Source organism: Strix aluco, chromosome 2 (genome assembly GCF_031877795.1).
Source record: "Strix aluco isolate bStrAlu1 chromosome 2, bStrAlu1.hap1, whole genome shotgun sequence".
NCBI lineage: Eukaryota > Metazoa > Chordata > Aves > Strigiformes > Strigidae > Strix > Strix aluco.
In genome coordinates, this window is record NC_133932.1 from 35,362,860 (window position 1) to 35,380,490 (window position 17,631).

The 17,631-nt window shown below is 45.6% G+C and overlaps 1 protein-coding gene across 4 annotated transcripts in view; it reads right to left on the bottom strand.

Annotated features, from left to right (window-relative positions):
* Window positions 1–11,520: 11,520 nt before the first annotated feature.
* The window catches only part of RUNX1 (RUNX family transcription factor 1), a 175,665-nt gene continuing 169,554 nt past the window's right edge, over window positions 11,521–17,631 (bottom strand). For all 4 annotated transcript variants that reach the window (XM_074814315.1, XM_074814314.1, XM_074814317.1 and 1 more), the window contains one exon: window positions 11,521–16,258. In XM_074814315.1, the coding sequence (XP_074670416.1) occupies window positions 15,765–16,258 (494 nt within the window). In that variant the 3' untranslated portion in view covers window positions 11,521–15,764. The remainder of the gene's footprint in view (window positions 16,259–17,631) is intronic.

Consider the following 17,631-nt stretch of genomic DNA (forward strand, 5'->3'; position numbering starts at 1 on the left):
CCTCAGAAGGGCTGGCCCAAGTTATGATCAGTTTAACTTCCACATATGGTGAGCCATTGACCTCTCTGCAGAAGCAATAACAGCAGAGTCCATTAGTGCTAACTGTGGTGTATTTTCAGTGAAAAAAACCCCACATATCCATACCAGGAAAGATAACTGGTCTTGGACACAAATGCCTTTTGATGACATAAGATGTTGTTTGCTGGACTTCTTTAATTATTAGTTGTGATTTTTGTTAGAATAGTGTACCTGCCAGAGAGCAGCAAGGGCCAGACGATCCCTACGGAATGGGGACCCAGGAGAAAAAGGGTGACTCCAGTGCAGGCAGTGCTCTCACTGACAGGCACTGTCCTGCTGGGTCTGAAGGCAGCAGGCAGAGCCAGGGGCTGGTAGCAGGGTCCATTGACAGCCTCCATCACAGCGAGGGAGTGAGTCAGGGCCAGGATCAATGCAGGGCCAGCACCAAAATGGGGCTCCTGGCCCATGGGCAAGGGTGGGGGCAGGCCCAGGGAAGGCTGGGCAGGGACACTCAAGCCTGTTAGTGTCTGACAGTATCAAAATCAGAATTTCTGATTTTGATCAGCAAAATAATCTGCTCTTCTTTTGGGAATGCTCATCAGAAATAAAAATTGTTACCGAGCCTCTCCCTTTGATTAGCTTCTTTCTTAGAGATACAACCCAGCCTCTGTGTCTGAACTTGTAGAATGGGAAATGAGATATGTTCAGAGCAAGGCCAAAGTTTTACCAAAAATCTGCTTGCCAGATTGTGTGTAAAAACCACCTGACATTTACAGGTCCTGGTTTTGCCAAAAGGAATACTCCAGTGAACCTCTTTGATAGCTGCTATAGTCACAGTGAAGTGGTAACTCATTTACACCTGAAGTGAAACCAAACATGTAGATGATACAGTATCAATAAAGCAGAGAAACACACCTGAAGAATCTGGTTTGTTATCTGGCACCTTCTTATGATTTTTGGATCAGCATGGATTCTACTAAAAAAAGCCATAAATTTCAGAGATAGCTTGTCAGATGTGACTGGAAACATGCTGTCACAGGGCTCAAGCCATCTCGCAGATCCAGGATGACAAAGTATTTGGCGCTACAAAAGTTTGGATGTGAAAGAATGGAAGGCAAGCAATGAGTACTAATATTTTGCATATTGTTGAAGGAGTAGGAATCGGCCTGCTTCAGGAGTCAAAGTCTTCCTATCAGCCAGCCAGGGCGCCTGATGCATTGCTGAGATTACAGCCATAACACAGTACTGCAGACAACCCAGCCTGTTAGCTTTGAACCTCATGTTACAGTCAACTTTCAACATTTTCCAAGCTTCCAGGTCTCTGATGTGGCAATGGGAAGTTCTTCTGAGCTATTTCCCATCTGGATGCATTTATGGCTCCTGACAGTTTTGATCAAGACTTCTTGAAATTTATTCCCCATAAGCATTTACGGATCTCTCTGGTTGTCTGATCAGTGCATTCGCAGCTAGCCCATCTGTCTGGAAAAGTCAGGATTTCTCTCTGAATGGGCCTAATTACATGGCCCAAGTGCAGACACCCAATGCTGTTTACCTTCCTGCCAGGTTTGGATTCAGTTAACTATAAAAGACTCTTATAGGTAAACTAAGTTAAGAATTTTCTTTTCCTTCAGATTTAGAGATCTGCAATTGTCAGGAGCTTTAAAATAATTCATCTCATGTCAGCTGTATGCCTGAGCCTTTTCTTCCTCGGATTTCACTGCCCCTACTCCTTGCAATGCAGTTTCAGTCCCCTCCAGGCCATCCTTCCCTTGAGTCGTGCTGCTCAAGTCCCCCACGTGGTGACAGAGAAGGTGACAAGACTTTTTCTGAGATGAAGAAGCAAGGAAAGGATCCGTGGTTGAAACTTGGAAAGAAATGCCAGATGGATGTATTCCATTCACTTTCACAGAAGATATATAGCTACATACACCCTTGGCATGGCTTTGAAAAAAATCTCATCCAGCAGCAATGAACACAGTAGGTGAAAACGTCTTGCAGACAAGGTCAATGGCTTTTTAAAAATCTCCCTTCTGTCAGGAGGAAAAGCATGTTGCTATCCTTCCTACAGCTACTGCTAATGTATATCCACCCATTCCTCCTGGTAGTGCCTGGCTGCAGCCTTGATGGGCTGAAGGGCTACGCAGGCTCCACTGTGAGGCCCGGTGAGCGGCTGAGGCCTTTCGCCTTCCTGCCTGCCCTGCTGCTCTCAAGCTACTACTTCATATAATGACCTTTCCAATTTCAAGCCAGCACCATGTGAACCGAAAAACTATCTGCTAAGCTCACAGATGCCAAACAAATTTTGCAAATGCGCCCCCTCTCCTTTTATTGATTTAACAGCGTATCAAATAGCTTTCAGATTCCCAGCAAATAGCAGGGCCCTGTTGTGGGAGGCTCAGCCTTCAGGTACTGTTAGATTTAATGCCTGACAATTACTTGTATTTGTTTAATTCCAGTTCTTGTTGCTCTGAGGTGCTGTCACACTGCAGCTCCCCATGGAGGGTGATAACCCTTTGAAAGGGCAGCCTAAGAATAAATTGTAACCCCTGACCCCCGGCACCTCTCAGCCCTGCTGATTGCAAACCGCTTCCTGGCCGTGCGGAGAGGGAGTGAAATGTCAGGGAGGTTAGTGGCTACTGGCTTGTGGGGAAAATCTCACCTATGGATGCGGGGCTCTGCTAACACTGGGCTAGACAAGACTCGGGTTTTATAAAGCTGTTTCCTCACGCAGCGCATTACCAAGGCATGCAAAACCTCCAGGCTCAGCGAGGAAGGGCTGCGGCAGCAGCGCCTGGAGTCCTGTCCGCGGGTACCTGACCCGGCCACAGCAGACGGGGTGCCCCTGAGGCGCCCCTTATCTAGCCCCCTGCCCTCATCTCAGCCCCCCTCGTCAGGGCACCGCAGCCCTCGTTTCTGCCCGGAGCAGGCCCCGCTCCTGCCCGGCGGGGAGGCGCTACCGCCAGCCGCCGGCCCCCCGCGGCGCCCCCCACGGGCCTGCCCTCCGCTCCCTCAGCTGCAGCGCCGGCCCACCCCGCCAGCCGGCCGCGCACACCCGCAGCGCGGTGGGACCCTCCCGCTCCCAGCGGCGCCGGCGCGGCCCCGGCTGCCGGCGGCGGCCGCCCGCCGTTAGCGGCGGTGGCCCTCTAGCGGCCTCCGCCCCGGCCGTGAGGGGACGGGCTCCCTCCGCCCGCGGCCGCGGCCGGGCGGGGGCGGCCGGGGGCCGCTGGGGACGCGGAGGGCGGCGGGAGAGCCACCGCGGCGCCTGCGGCCCGGCCGGGCCCGGCCTCGCAGCGCCCGCCGGGCCGCCGGCCCACAGGGGTGAGCGGCGTAGCTCGGGATCGGGGGGAGCTTCCCCCTCGCAGCAAGGGCTGCGCCTGCCGCGAGAGTCCGGGGTGCCGGCTCGGGCCCGCGTCGGTGACGAGCTTCTGGGGAACGGAGGCCCTGCTCTGGCGGGACAGCTCTGGCTGGGCGCTGACCAACCCCTTCGCCTGTCAGGGCCTCTCCAAACCGACCCGAACAAGAAGCAGCTATGCTGGGCCTGGTGGGGATCGAGTTCTGTGGGTCACACCGTGATAAATGCGCGTGTGTAACTAACCGGCGGCGGTTTAGCTGTGAGTGACCTGCTGCTTTCAAAGAAGCTTCTCTTCCCCTCCCTGCCCCGAAAGGCGGCATCGCAGCCTCGTAGCTTGTAAAGCTTAGAAAGACCCATTACAATTCTCTGACCCGAACATTTTTAGCACAGGCCATCCGTACAGTTTGTGTTTAACATTTCATCAAGAGGCCAAATGGGTGTGGTAACAGCCTAGATTTTTATGTTCCCAGGGCCCGTGTCCATGACAGTCACGGCCTCCGCCTCCTTCCCCCGTTAAGTCCCTCTACTCACCAACAGGGAAAAATAATTCCTTCTTCCATCCACCCCGGCTCAGCCAATCTCCAGGAAGACCTGAGTCAGATGTTTGGTACCTAGACCAAATACCTGAGGAAGGTGGGGAAGAAGGAGACAATTGCTGGAGGGAGACACACAGTTACTAAACCAGCCTAATGTAAACAAGATCTAAAGCAAGAGTTCAAAGTTATTAAAACTAGGGGAAAATGCCAAAGAAGGAAATTCTTCTCTGTTCAGTCACCCAGCTCCAGAGCCAATGAAACCTGCTTCACCATCCCTGAAAGATGATTTATGAGCATGTTTTTAAACTGCAGACAACAATAACAACAACCTCCTCTCTGTGGACCTTTTCATCAATGGAGCTCAAAGTGCTTTTCAAAGAAGGTCAATGTCACTACCCATTTGCAGATGAGGAAACCGAGGCACAGGAAGGAAAGGATTTTGCTACAGCCATCAGCAAGTGAAGAACCCAGGGACAGAATCTTAGTCAAGTACATGCTGTGCTAAGATATGTCACCCAGCAAACATAAGTCTAAATTTACAAACGGCACCCAAGACAGGGTACATCTTTCTGCAGCAGCAGGGGCTCACCCCCTGATCATGCTCTCAGGTGTCTGTATGGCCCATGGACTCATCTGAAAGAGAGACACATCTGATGAGACCACACAGGGATGGATACCAACCAGAGGTGATGGAAGAACACAGCTGAGCTGGACAAATGGAGAGACAGACGTTCCGAGGGACAGGAAAGGGGGAAAAGTACAGAAATAGCTTCATTTAGTAAAGCATCGTAACAACTGGCAAGGAGATAAGCAACTTGTGGGAGCCGTGTTAATTTCTAATGGTGGATTATTACCAGCAACTGAGAGTACTGGATCATAAAGCTCCATAGTGTGTGTAAGCGGTGGTACAAAGGAGAAAAGAGACACTTGAGGAATTTAATTATGAGAGATGCTGAACAATTGTGGTGAGAAGATGAGGTTATTCTTCTCCTTGCAGCATCCGTCTCCATTAGCATCACAGAGGGGAACCTAGTTCCTAGGATGGTTTAGCTCTAATATGTTTGGTTTATCAAGGATAGGAAAAAACCCTCAGAATTTTTCCTTTTTTTCAGCCATTTACAGCTTCCTCCACTGGAAGGAGAAACTGCTTTGGGGACTGTTCTTGCACCTCTGTAACAGACAGTGAAAAACCTCATTCTCTTTAACAGAACTTGTTTTTTCTGCTAGAACTTTTTTCTCTTTCCTGGTTGCAAATACAGGTGGGAGGGATAACAGACAGGAAACATTATTTTGCTTATTTAAAGATTTGGAATAAACTTGACCCCCCCACTCGTTCCTTTTCTCCCCCCACAAGACAGACCAAACACAGCTCACTTTTCCCTCATGTGTAGCTGTGTTACTGAAATCACCAAGCTTCCTGTGGGAAGGGAAATCTCAATAGGCTGTAGGTATTGTTGCAAACAGAGCACAAAAATACCCCTCACAAGGAGTGACTGAAGGGCTCGCTCTCTTCCACCCACTCTTGTCTCAGTACACTGTTGTATTGAAAGCCTTGAGAAGTGGCAAAATTCACCACCCCCAAGGAGGGGACTCAGCAATGAGTGACTCCTTTTTCATCTTTAATGGAACTGGCTGAATGGACACTTGGAAACTTCTTGACCATACCACGCAATTGTATATATGCTACGGCAAGGTGTGGATGAATGATGCGTCTTAAGACTTTAAAATCTGATAAGCAGACATTGGAAAGTCAAAGGATAGTCACCTCCTGTGAGACAGGCAGCAATGGAGACATGGCAACAAAGACTGCCCCAAAGACCATTGCTTGAGACATTTACGGAGAACAAACATGCTTTGCAAAGTGACTATATACTTGTAGATTTATCTTCCAAATCATGCTTCATGATTTTCGTAAATTTTCTTCCTTTCATTCCTTCCCCATCTCCTGTCCTCTCCGGTTGCTGGCTATGGACTGATGTAACCTTCTTAGAGGAAAGAGTTACAAGCAAATATCAGTGAGAAGCAGCCACCTCTTTAAGGGTCGAGGGAGAACACTGGTGGGTTATTTGTTCTGGAGACAGCAGCTGAAGCCAAATACCAGTTCAGCTATAGGCTGCTCATTGAAACAGAGTAGCCTGCCAACCTTTAAAGTCTCTTATGTTCTGTTTGTGGGTAAAAGACTCCTCTGCTTTGCTGGATTCACTCTTCATTTATTAACTTAATCCTTGGGAGAATTAACAGAAGTGCAACCCCAAAATTGTATGTCTTAAGGAGAATTAAGGTGCATGAAAGACTTTACAAAGCAGAAAGTGTCAAGCTTGGCTATAGGACACTGAGGAATGACACAAATGTTTTCCAACAGGTGATATGCTTCAAGACCCAGGAGGTTAAGAAGTATACAGGGCATTACAAAATGATCTTACTAATCAAGTCAAACTAAAGGGATCACATTTGGTGAGGCAGAACTACAAGGCAAAATAACTGCCCCTTTAACACCTTAGGTCTGCAAGGTCACCCAAGTGAGCCCATGGGATCACAGCCACAGTCCTGACAGCACTGAAAAGAAGCCAAAAATGCCTGTTGTAAGAAGAGATTGCTTTTGGCCACTCATACCTGGCGCTGGTCAGAAATATTTCTGATAAACTGTGGTGCAACATGCTGACTCATCCCAACCATGTCACTGTTGTTGCCGATCAGCAGCATTGCCTGCTTCCCACAGAGTGAGGAGCCTGGAAGGCCCAGGATTCCCAGCTAAGCTGGCAGGCTCCAACCTTTGGCAACCAAGATCATTTTGGTTTCAGCATTTTCAGAAAGATACTACTGAACATTATTTCAGAATCACACGGACAGATGTTTGCCGTGTGCAGAAAGTTTTGGAAATGTGACTTTCTGTTCCAAAATAGAACAACTGTTCGTCCTCTCATCCAGTCCCAGAATCATAATGCCCATGGGATGGACACGCTGGCATTTGACCATCTGTGATCATACACCCCACAAAGTTACATGTGTTGGACTGACATCACTGAGCTCCCAGTTCTGCAGGAGGCTGGAGAAATATCAGAGACGTGTGTTAGAGGAGGGAGCAGAATAGAAAGGGAGGACAGTTCCCCCCCTGCAAATTTAGCTACCATTTTCCACAGTGAAGCAGGAAACATTCCCTGTGTAAAATAACCGTTATTGCCTTGTTTCAGAGCAACTATCACAGACATTTAAAAGAGGAAGGGTGAAGTTTACCACAGGGTCTTCATGCAGGGATTTTACTATTTCAGTGAAAAATAGCTATTTTCAGCCAATTTCGAAGGACTTCCATGCCTGTGATGCTCACCCTATGCAAAGACATAGTGCAGTTTGACCACTGGGCTCCTTTGAAGAAAGCCACATAAAAAAGCTGAGCAGTTGGTGGTATTAGAGGACACTGGAATACCTGGGCTGGGCTCTGTGGCATGGGGTTCAGTGCTCCTCAGGCACGCCCCTTGTACCTGTGGTATCCCTGCAGACGGCAACAGAGCTGCGTTCTAAACTGGGAGGTCTTGGTCCTGAGGGATTCTGGTGTGATAAAACAGGGGAAATGGGACTAAACAGCCAGCAGGCATAAACCCGGTGGCCGTGTGAAGCACACCCAGATGTCAGAGACCTCCTGAGGAACTGTAACTGCAGGCTGCCCTGAATACAGGCTCTCTTCTCTGCTTACAGGACGTGTCAGGCGTAGCAGCAGATAATAGTAAGATTTCTGTCTAAGCTTCCCCAGAAAAGCTACAGATGTTCCTGTGTTTGGGGCATTTGAAAGTAAAACAGCCAGAGGCACTTTTTACATGCTACAGGAAACAATTCTGCATCAGCAGGGAACAGGTTCTCTCTCTTTTGACAGCCTCGCTACCCTTAGGAACCAGCATTTTATAAAGCCAACAAATCAGACCTAATCCCCTCCCTGCTCTGAAAGCAGGCTATGTTTTAAATCTGTGTATTAGATTTTCTTTCTAAATTGTTTTATCCTCCTCTCACAAACCCAAACAATTCCCAGACAGTGACTCGTGCTGACTAATCCAGTCTGGGAGACTTCTAGGTGTCCCTGTAACTTAAAACCAGAAAACAAGCTTCCTAATTCAGTAGCTAGACATTCCAATGAAGACCTGTAGGTTCTGAGCTTTTATTTTCCTTCTCCTCAGGGTTAAACATGCTTTTATCTACAGTGTGCCTCCCTCCCCCAGCAGGCAAGAGTTGAGATGAGTTGTAATTCGGACATTCCTTCCCTGAGATCCTGCCTACATTAGAAGTTCTGCTCCACAGGGCATCCCAGTGGCAAAGTTAATGTAAGCCCTCAACATAGTTAAACAGTGGAAAAAGGTGCTGTCTTACAGGGAGAAGAAGGGGGTGCAGGGAGAAGAAGGGGGTGCCTAAAGTCATGTCGAGGTATGTTCCTGAATAATCTTATAGAACTGTAAAAAGCCCAGAACTGTAAAAAGATATGGGGCCATGGATAAATTGTATTTTTGGCCCATTCACAGTGCTGGACTGAGTCATATTTTAGTCATGTCTGGAAACCACAGTGCCATTACAGGTCTTCCAGTATCATAGCAGTTGCAGTGGTGGTAGGCCTCTAAGCTATGAATGCTGTGAACAAGGTCTGTTTCAGAGCAGATAATTCCATTTACTGTCCGTTCTGTGACCACACATGCTGCACCAGTAACGACCATTCCCATGCCTGCTCAGAAGAAGGGATATCACTTTTGGGCACAGTACCCCGCACCACTAATCCAAGTCTCTTGTCTTGTGAGACAAGCCACTGAAAAGGGGGAAAAAGCCATGTACACTGAAGGTAACACACCTGTGTTGTCTTCCCAGGACAGCTGTGTTGAGTTGTACAGTGCCTTGTGGGCTGATAGTATTTAATAAGCAGCTTTTGCTCTGGAGCCTGGCTTATGGCTATTTCCTCATTGCACAAGTCAAACAAAGCAGTGTGGGAGAACACCCATGACAATGGCCTTTATAATTAAACATCATTAAAAGCTGTCAGTCAGGGTGTGAGGTGCAACAAGTCAACAACCTTTTGCGTTCACCTTTGCCAGTCCCTCCTCTCACAAACAGCACCCTCCAGCCTTAGTCTTCGTCGCCTTCTTTGCCCTTTCCTCTCCCCCCCCTCAAGCAGCCAGAGGAGGGGGCTTGAGCTGGCCTTTCTCAGCTGCCAAAACAGGCATGGCAGGGCCACCTCGCGTGCCCAGGGATCCCAGAGGGCTGCCCTGACTGTGCACTGCCTGCTCCTGAGCAATCTCTCAGCTACCCCCCTTTGCCAGATACCCTGGGCAGGGAGGAAGGCAGAGGGGCAGGAGAGGGCAGCTGCCCATGCTTCCTCCCTGCACCCTGCAGAGACTGGGTGCCACCGATCTGGAATGGCACAACCACTGTGAAAGCTGGTGGTGGGCTTGGGGCTAGGAGGGACTCGTCTCAGTCCAACTGGCCTGCACAAATGCCTCAGCTGCTGTTGTCAAGTAAGAAAGACACGGCCTTTCTCACAGGGGCAGGCAGCCTCGGTGGCAGTGGGGTATGTGCACCCGGTTAAAATGGCCATGGTAGTCTGATGCCTTACCCTTCCACACAAAATGAGAACTCTGCTGCTATGTCCTCTACAGTCTTCAAAGTCAAGCAACAAAAATTTCTGTTGAGATGCCCTTCGGTGCAGTATTTTTGTTTTTGTTTTGACTGTTGCTATTTGTAGCTTCTTTTCCTGTTGTGTTAAAGTAAGAAACAAAATAAATCTGTGCTCGACTTCATCATCCTTCTCTAAAGAAGTGCTCTTGCGTTTCACAGAGTAAGGAGAAGAATCTGTAGGGTAGACCCTTGCAAAAATATAAGTGCAATATTATTGTTAGGAGAACATGGGATTGTGCCAGAAAGAAATGTCAGATGGTCGTACTGAGCAGGGTAACCAGTAACCACGTCAGAGGTTTGTGTTAGCATTTCTGACCTCTAAAGAGGTACCTGGAATTCAGTAGCTGTTTTCTCTTAGTGTCTTGGCTCTAATTTTAAAAAGATAATATGAATTATCATTTGAGAGATGGGGTGCTATCTGAGAAGTTGTCAGAAAAAAACCCACCTTTAATATTTTGTTTTGTAGCTTGTTTTTCACTTCACTGAGAGTAGTAGATAAAAGTTAACCTTTGCATATATACATTATTGTGTAGAAGGATACTACTGAAAGCTTCTTTAATATAATGCAATATCTTGTGTAGGGCCAATATCAGAAGATTACATATATATATGCATAGATACAGGGGCTTTCAGATCGAACTTTTAATATTGACTCTGGGTTTTTTCCTCATTTTGAAAGCTTGGTTCCCCCCTATTAATGTTTCATTAACACTGCTGTTTCATTATTTATTTAAAGAGAAAAACAACCAATGTATCTCATAAGTAGTATGACCTCAAACTATCTGTTTTGGTGCTCCTGAAGTAAGGTTCAACTCATCAATATCAAAAAGGATCCAATCCAAGAAACAAAAGACTAAGGGAGAAAAATAAGAGCTGTAGATGACCTTGAAATATTGAAACTCAATCAAGAATCCTGAGATATAATGCAATTACTAGGCTTCTGTATCTGCAAAGTCTCAGTTCAGTCCTATTTTGATGGTCCTATTGGATTGCAGGCCTTTTGCCAGGTCACTCCACAGCAGGAAAATGCCTTTTTTTGGTTAAAAAAGAAAGAAATCAGTAAAAGAAAAAGTATGGAAACATATTTTTGATGTTGTGAGTGATACACAGTCAATACCCTTTCTCTGATGGTTACTTTTTCTCTGAGAGGGTTGTTTTCTCCCTGATGAAAGAATGCACCAGGCCAATGCGCATACTTGTCAAACATTTTATTTGTCATTCACACTAATTATGATATTGAATTTACAGAGGAAACTGTGGTACAAAGAAAGAAAGAAAGAAAGAAAGAAAGTCTTCATTAGAACTAACGCAGCAGTCCAGCTGCTCTGTGTGCTAGTTGTAATGAATTCTCCCGTGGCGCTGGACACAGCCATCCCTATGTACAGCAAGAGTCTACTCTGACGTGGTATCTAGAGACTTCCTGTAGTGGGGGAAAAATCTACTCTATTCTCTTTTCCTATCTGGTTCCAAAAAACAGCATCCCCCCCCCCCCCCCCTCCCCTCCCGCCCCCCCTCAAAGAAAAATCCCCTGCAATCAAAACCAAAAAAGCAAACTTCCAGAACCTGGTAGTTTCCCCTTCTGGAAATGTTCAGCATGACAGTGCCAAGGGAAAATGTGACTGTTGCGGGATGCTGCAGCATCTGTTTTGTAAACATAGCCAGTAAATGCTGAACAAATACACTGATGCTATTCTGATAGGAGTGCGTCTCCCACTGTGTCCTCCCCTCAGACTTGCCATACGGCCACCTCAGACTGAAAGTTTTTGTTTTAAAGTAAGATGTGACTGTCAAACCCAGAACACCACAAATAACCCACAGATTTTTGCACATTCATTTCTCCCCTACCACAAAAAAGTGAAGAATGTTGAATAGAGACCATGCTATAACTGTTTACAAAAGTGAATAAAATGTAGTTAATCTTGAAGCCTAAAATAACTAATTTGGAAAGAAATAAGTCTCACTACAGTATTTAAGCAAACACAAAGGTAAGTTCATTAAAAACACAGAAAAATGAAAAAAACGCGGAGTAATTACAAGCACTAAATATTTTGCTATGAAGCTTTTGAAATCTATTTACATACATAAATACAAGTAACTCTGTTGATGCAACCCTTTTAGGACAAGGAGAAAAATGCCAAGTGATCGGTACTGACCAAGCAAGGTTAACAAAAATAAAATACAAAACTGTTATGATGCAGGAAAACAAGCGTTTTGCTCAAATAGAAAAATGATCCACTTCTCCTGAATCTTCAAATACACCAATGGAAAAGGTCACCCAGAAAGCAGTAATGAATGTTTCAAGAGTGCAGGCAATTCGGAACACTCTGACAAAGACTGTGGGCCATTTGGAGGAAAGGGTTTTTCTCCTTTCCAGTGGATAGTTTGGCATAATTCTATAAATCAGATCCTTCGTAGCAGGGATGCACTCTGCATCCACCTCCCCCTTGCACTAAAGCTCCTGTACCTCGCCCTGGAAGCGTAGCAGGAACTCTTGAAGTGAGCATAAATGTTGTTTGAAAGCAAAGTAATGGGCCTTAGAGCACATGAGAGCCGGGCCCTGTATTTACTTTGAAGTTGTTTGATATGGCTGCATCTGGACAGTGAGTTGTGTCTTGTGAAAGGAACACACAAGCTGATAGTAAGGACTGCCATTAACTGTGTTTCGGTAGGGGAAGGTATCTAAGGCACTCTGCTGACTGCAACTTGTGAACAGAAGCACAATAGTTCTTTTTTGATTCCATTCAGCTACCGGGATGATAAAACTATATAAATATATATATATTATATATATATAAAAATATATACTTATATACTATAATTTGGAGATGGGTGAATGGGGGAAATGTTTTATCCAAATGTCCTCTTTCTGCCTGCTAAGTGCTCTTAAGATACAAGAGGAACGACGTGAGAGCATTTTTACAGCCTTGAAGATCTTTGCTGTCCTTAGTGGGACAGGGGATGGCTACAAAAATATAGATTTGAGTAAACTGTGGTTTCTCTGTGGCACTTGTGTGAATACACTGAAACCCACAGTGATTAAACAGACTAATTGGGGGGGATAACGAACTTAGCTTTTCCCCTGTAAAGAGGGTGCTGCTTTGTGCTGTGCTTGACATGCAAAGGGAGGTTAGACTCAAAAGTTCAGTTGCTGGCAATTATCGCAAGTGAGACACTGGGAAATCCCAGGGTTTTGTGACGTGCCAGTAAGGACACACGATGAGTGTGTGACCAGTTCTGAAGTTTCTCATCCTGTTCACACCAGGGAGAGTAAAATTAAGCTTCACCTTTAGGACAAGTGTAGAGAAAGTAGATGTGTAGACATAAGAAATGTTCAGTGTAGGGTCTAATCTCCAGGCTGAGAGATGCCAACTCCCCATTCTTGTGAATCCCTGATCTTGTACAATACTACAGGCTAAAAGGGGCAAAGGGCTTTAGCAGAAAGCAGGCTGTGGCAACAGACAGGCCTGGGAACGTACTAACCACATCAACCTCACTTCTGCCACGGGGCTGAAGTCACCTGGCCACGGCAGCCCTGCCCTCTGCAGTGAGGCATCCGGCTCCTCTGAGGTCCTCTCCCTTCCCTCACTTCAGGGTTCACGTTGCAGTACTATGCACTTGGGTGGTCCAGTCACAAGGCAGGTGTGAGAACTGTAGTAAATGATGATTTTTAATTGCACGGTGACAGAGAATGTGTAAGATGGATTCTGCAACAGAGCTACTGTTTAGTGATGAAGGACTTTTTTTTAGGCTACTGAAGAGGTGAGATTCCAACTATGTAAATGTCACAACAGGTAGGGTCTCTGTATTTCTGTATTCAGCAAGGTCTCCATACTTCCAAAATATATTTTTAAACGTTTTGATGTAATTTTTGATGTTTTCTGCCTTTTTTGTTCAGAGCAAACTCTAGAAAATTACAAAGAATATTATACTAAATGAAAAGCACAAGGCCATGCATGTATTTTAACAGAAACATTTGGAACTTTTGCTGAGATCTCTTGAAACACTCCCTATTTTCTGCACAAAAATGACCTTATTGACAATGTAAATTCTTCAATTTGTAACTTTTCAATACCAAAGTGCTACTGCATCTGACTTAAACAAAGAAGCAAAATCATATTAAAAAAAAAGAAAACTTGAAAAACAAATGGTTTTAAATAAGTCCAGCTGTTTTGCTGCCTGCAGCCAAGGATCTTTTTAATTTGAATCCTTTTAATTTTTTTTAAACATCAAACACTGATCTGAAGTCCTGCTTTCAAATACTCTCTGAGTTGACCTGCAATTGTTTCACTCATTTAAGAGGTACATTAAATAACAATCAGCTAATTTGGAACGCACACGTGTCAACATCAGCAGTTTGTAATTAATGAGTAGTACAACAACTGCATTCAGACCAAACCCTCAAATAAAATAGTGCCATAAACTTTACAGTGACATCTGATATGTTTGTGCTGTAACGATGGGCAACGATGACGACTCTGTATTAAACATGCTGTTAGTATAAGCCTTGCATATTTGCTACAGGACAGAATATTGTATGCACCAGTTTTACATACCCTTCCTCTTCCCTCAGAAGATGGTGACAGAAGAACTGTTAAGGCCCCTTCTTTGCTAGCCTGCTTTCCAGATGAGCTTGACAACCCCGTTCAGTGCGAGTTATTTCGTGGTGCATGAACTGATCTATTTTCCAGCACACTGGAATGTGGCTTTTGTACTGCACAGAAATCTTGGCTCTGCTGAGCTGGGAGCAAATCTCACACCAACTCCATCAGAGCCAGGACTTTACCCTTGCCATGCTAACTGCGTGTTGGCTTTCACTTTGAAAGACTAGGAGGCCTCCACCGTCGCTGTTAGGAAGCCCAGGCAAGCTCGGGAGCAGAATGGGGCCATATGGGGATGTATTTAGTCAGGGAATATTGAGTCTGCCTTATGAAATATGTACATCCTGATTACTGATCCTGAGGGTCACCACAGTGATGAAGGAAAAATGAGGAAGAAGTAGGGAGAGATGACTCCACTGGGTGGGAAGGCACAGAAATTCACAGGGATTTTGGTGCCTAAATCATTTCAGTGGGAGTTGGGCACCTAAATGCCTTTGAGAATCTGAGCCCAGTCAGCTGAGTAAAATGAGAGTGAGATAATTGTAAACAATATTTCTAGGTAATTAGGAGGTCACTTTACCCATCGTTATTCCAGCCTTTTTCAATGTGATAAATTTGACTTTGGCTGCTACCAAAAAAGGCAATTACTGATCTTTTTTAATATAGGCATATTTAAATAATAATAGTATCAACAAATAAGAAAAAGTCTAAATATCAAGCATAAATATCAATGAAATCATCAAAGTAGTACAGTAGTTGAAAATGACCCAAGGCTGTAGCCGTTGTATTAAAAAAAAAAAGTCCAAGAGAAAAAAGTTAAATTAACTCATTGAAAAAGGAGCTGATTCTTTCAGTTGACAAAGCAAGAAAGAAGCAAGCATGATTAAAACAAAAAAAAGAGCAAAATCTTTTTTTTTGCAATTTGTAAGGTGCCAAGAGAAATAAAACAAATTAGATGCAAAGCAGGATGAGCTGCATCCTAAAAACCAGACAAACAAAAAAACAAACCCAAAACAAAACAAAAAAACCCAGCAATAAAAAATTCCATATTCTTTGGAATATACAACATGGTTAAAAAAAAAAAAAGAAAGAATTAAGTCCAACATATAAAACCTCTCATTCACAGCATTGCTAAAACAGAAGCGTTCACAGTTTCCCTCTGGGAATCTTCCTATACTTCCTTACAGCTAGTATGTCCATAAGATGCAGTAAACTCACTAAGATTTTTTGGGTTTTAAGTCTTAAAAATAGAAGTGAACCGAAACTCTCTTTAGGGCTGTGGAGACCTTCAAGCCCGGGCACGTTAGAAAGCCACAGGCCTGGAAACAGACTGGGTACCTTTCTACCCACCCTCACTACCACCAACTCAGGCGTCCTCCTTTCCAGAAGCTCAGCCCACTGCGAGGGATGCTTTGCTGGAGCGACGTCGCTTCACCAGGGGCTGGCTAATACACGCCACCACTCCTGGGAGCACTGACTTCTGGAGGGTTTGCTTCTGAAAGTGATGTATGAACATGGCAGGGCCCATAAGCAAGACGGGTGTTTATGGGATACCTACGGGCACTGGGAAATGGAAAGCACGTTAGTCCTGACCCATAACTACTTAAAATTCATTCAGTATGGTCGCCACACCGCTTCCTCTAGCCTTGCTGTGGTCGCCATGTTAGTGGGGGAGTTGCTGTGGCTCCCTTCTGCCTCGACTACATCGCTTTGGTTGGGGAGGTTGGGGTTGAGGAGCGTCGATCCCGTGGAGGCATTGGTGCAGGGAGGGTGGATGCGTGGGGGGGACCGGTCCCCCCCCGAGATCATGGAGAACTGATAGGAGCCAGCGGAGGTTCCATAGTAGAGGTGGTAGGAAGGCGAGGTGGTCTGGAACGGGCTGCCCTGGGCCTGCGATGAGCCAGGGTAGGGAGGCGGGAGGTAAGTGTGGTATCTCGTGGCTGTGGACATGGCAGACATACCGATTCCTATCCCTGAACTGACGGGCGTCGGTGTGTAGGTAAATGCTCCCGGGTAGTGCATCCGAGGGTCGGAGATGGAGGGGAGCGCGGAGAAGGAGCGGTCGATTCCCACCCGAGGGTCACTAAACGCAGTCAAGTCAGAAGCACCTGGGTGGTGGGGAAGAGAGACAAAGAACTGTTGAGCTCACAGAATGGAGGTTCACCTGTTCAAGGCAATAACCAACATCCAAATGCTGGTCTGTGGTTAACCAAAGCAGCCAGAACAGAGCTATCCCTCACCTGCTCTCTAATGCAGTCATTGTAATGCTCGTAGATCTGGATGTTTTGGATTAATTTCAGTAAAGCAGCAATTAAAAAGGAGTGCCAAGCTCTCGCCCTGTTTTGTATGTGTTTTAGATACCTTACAGCACATGCAATTATTTACATTTCCAGTGTGTCCTCACCCTCAAGGGGTGGGTAGGGAAGAGGGACACAGATCTCAAGCTCCTTGCCCAGCATCACCTGACTCACCAGGGATACTGATGGGACCTAAATATAAATTGTCCATCTTCTGCACAGTCTCTCCTTTCACCCAGTTTTATTTTCCAACTCAAATGGGAAGCTCCACGGAGCAGAGATTGTTCTTCAGGTACATGAATGTGCACAGGTGGGGTTTACACACACAGGCTCAGTCCAGCTCTCAGCACTTAGGAGCACAGCTCCCCACTGACTCTCAACACCACCAAAGTCAAGATAAATCAGGTTCACTTAAGGTCTTCAATCTGGGTCCTCATATAATGTCTACATAATTGTTACTAACTTCTGAAAATCTTGGCTCTAATGAGTATGTAAAAAGGACAACAATAGTACTGCCTTTTTAGAGCAGAATGATATATTTGGGGATTGGCCTTTTTTCCTCCTTTCATGTGTGCTAGAAGCCTTTCTCATCCTGCTAAGTGAAATGTTTTATAGGACAGTCAAATTCTGCTCCACTTTGGCTGACATCAGTGGAAGTATGCCCGGTCCCATCGTCTCCTTCCCTGGTGTGCAAGGATTAAACAAGCAGAGCAGATAATGGCCTCTTTAGGAAGGATCTTCATCATGACTCAGATTAATGGAAGGTGTCAGTCCCTAGAGTTGGCAGCTATGCATGATTAAAATAACAACAATAACAATTAAGAAAAAATCTTTCCAGAAGACAACTTCTTCTGTCAGACAAGGCGTGGAGTCTGTAGAAAAGGAGCCATGCGCTGAAGGAAATACTCATGAGAAGAAGCAGAGAGAAAACAAAGCTCTTGGCTCTGACCAGATTTAAAGCTAGAGCAGACACACTCCAGCGCCAAGTTCTGAAAGCTCATCAACGACACAGCCAGCACACTGATGAATTTCTATAAATTTCTTAGAAAAGCTCTGACGCATGCTGTATGCTTCCTTTTTGAGTTTGTCTTCTATTTTTTCTGGAAGATTAATGGGACCCCTGAACACATCTCCTTCCCCTAGACACCAGCACCTTTAGATTTAACATGGCAAGATACACTATG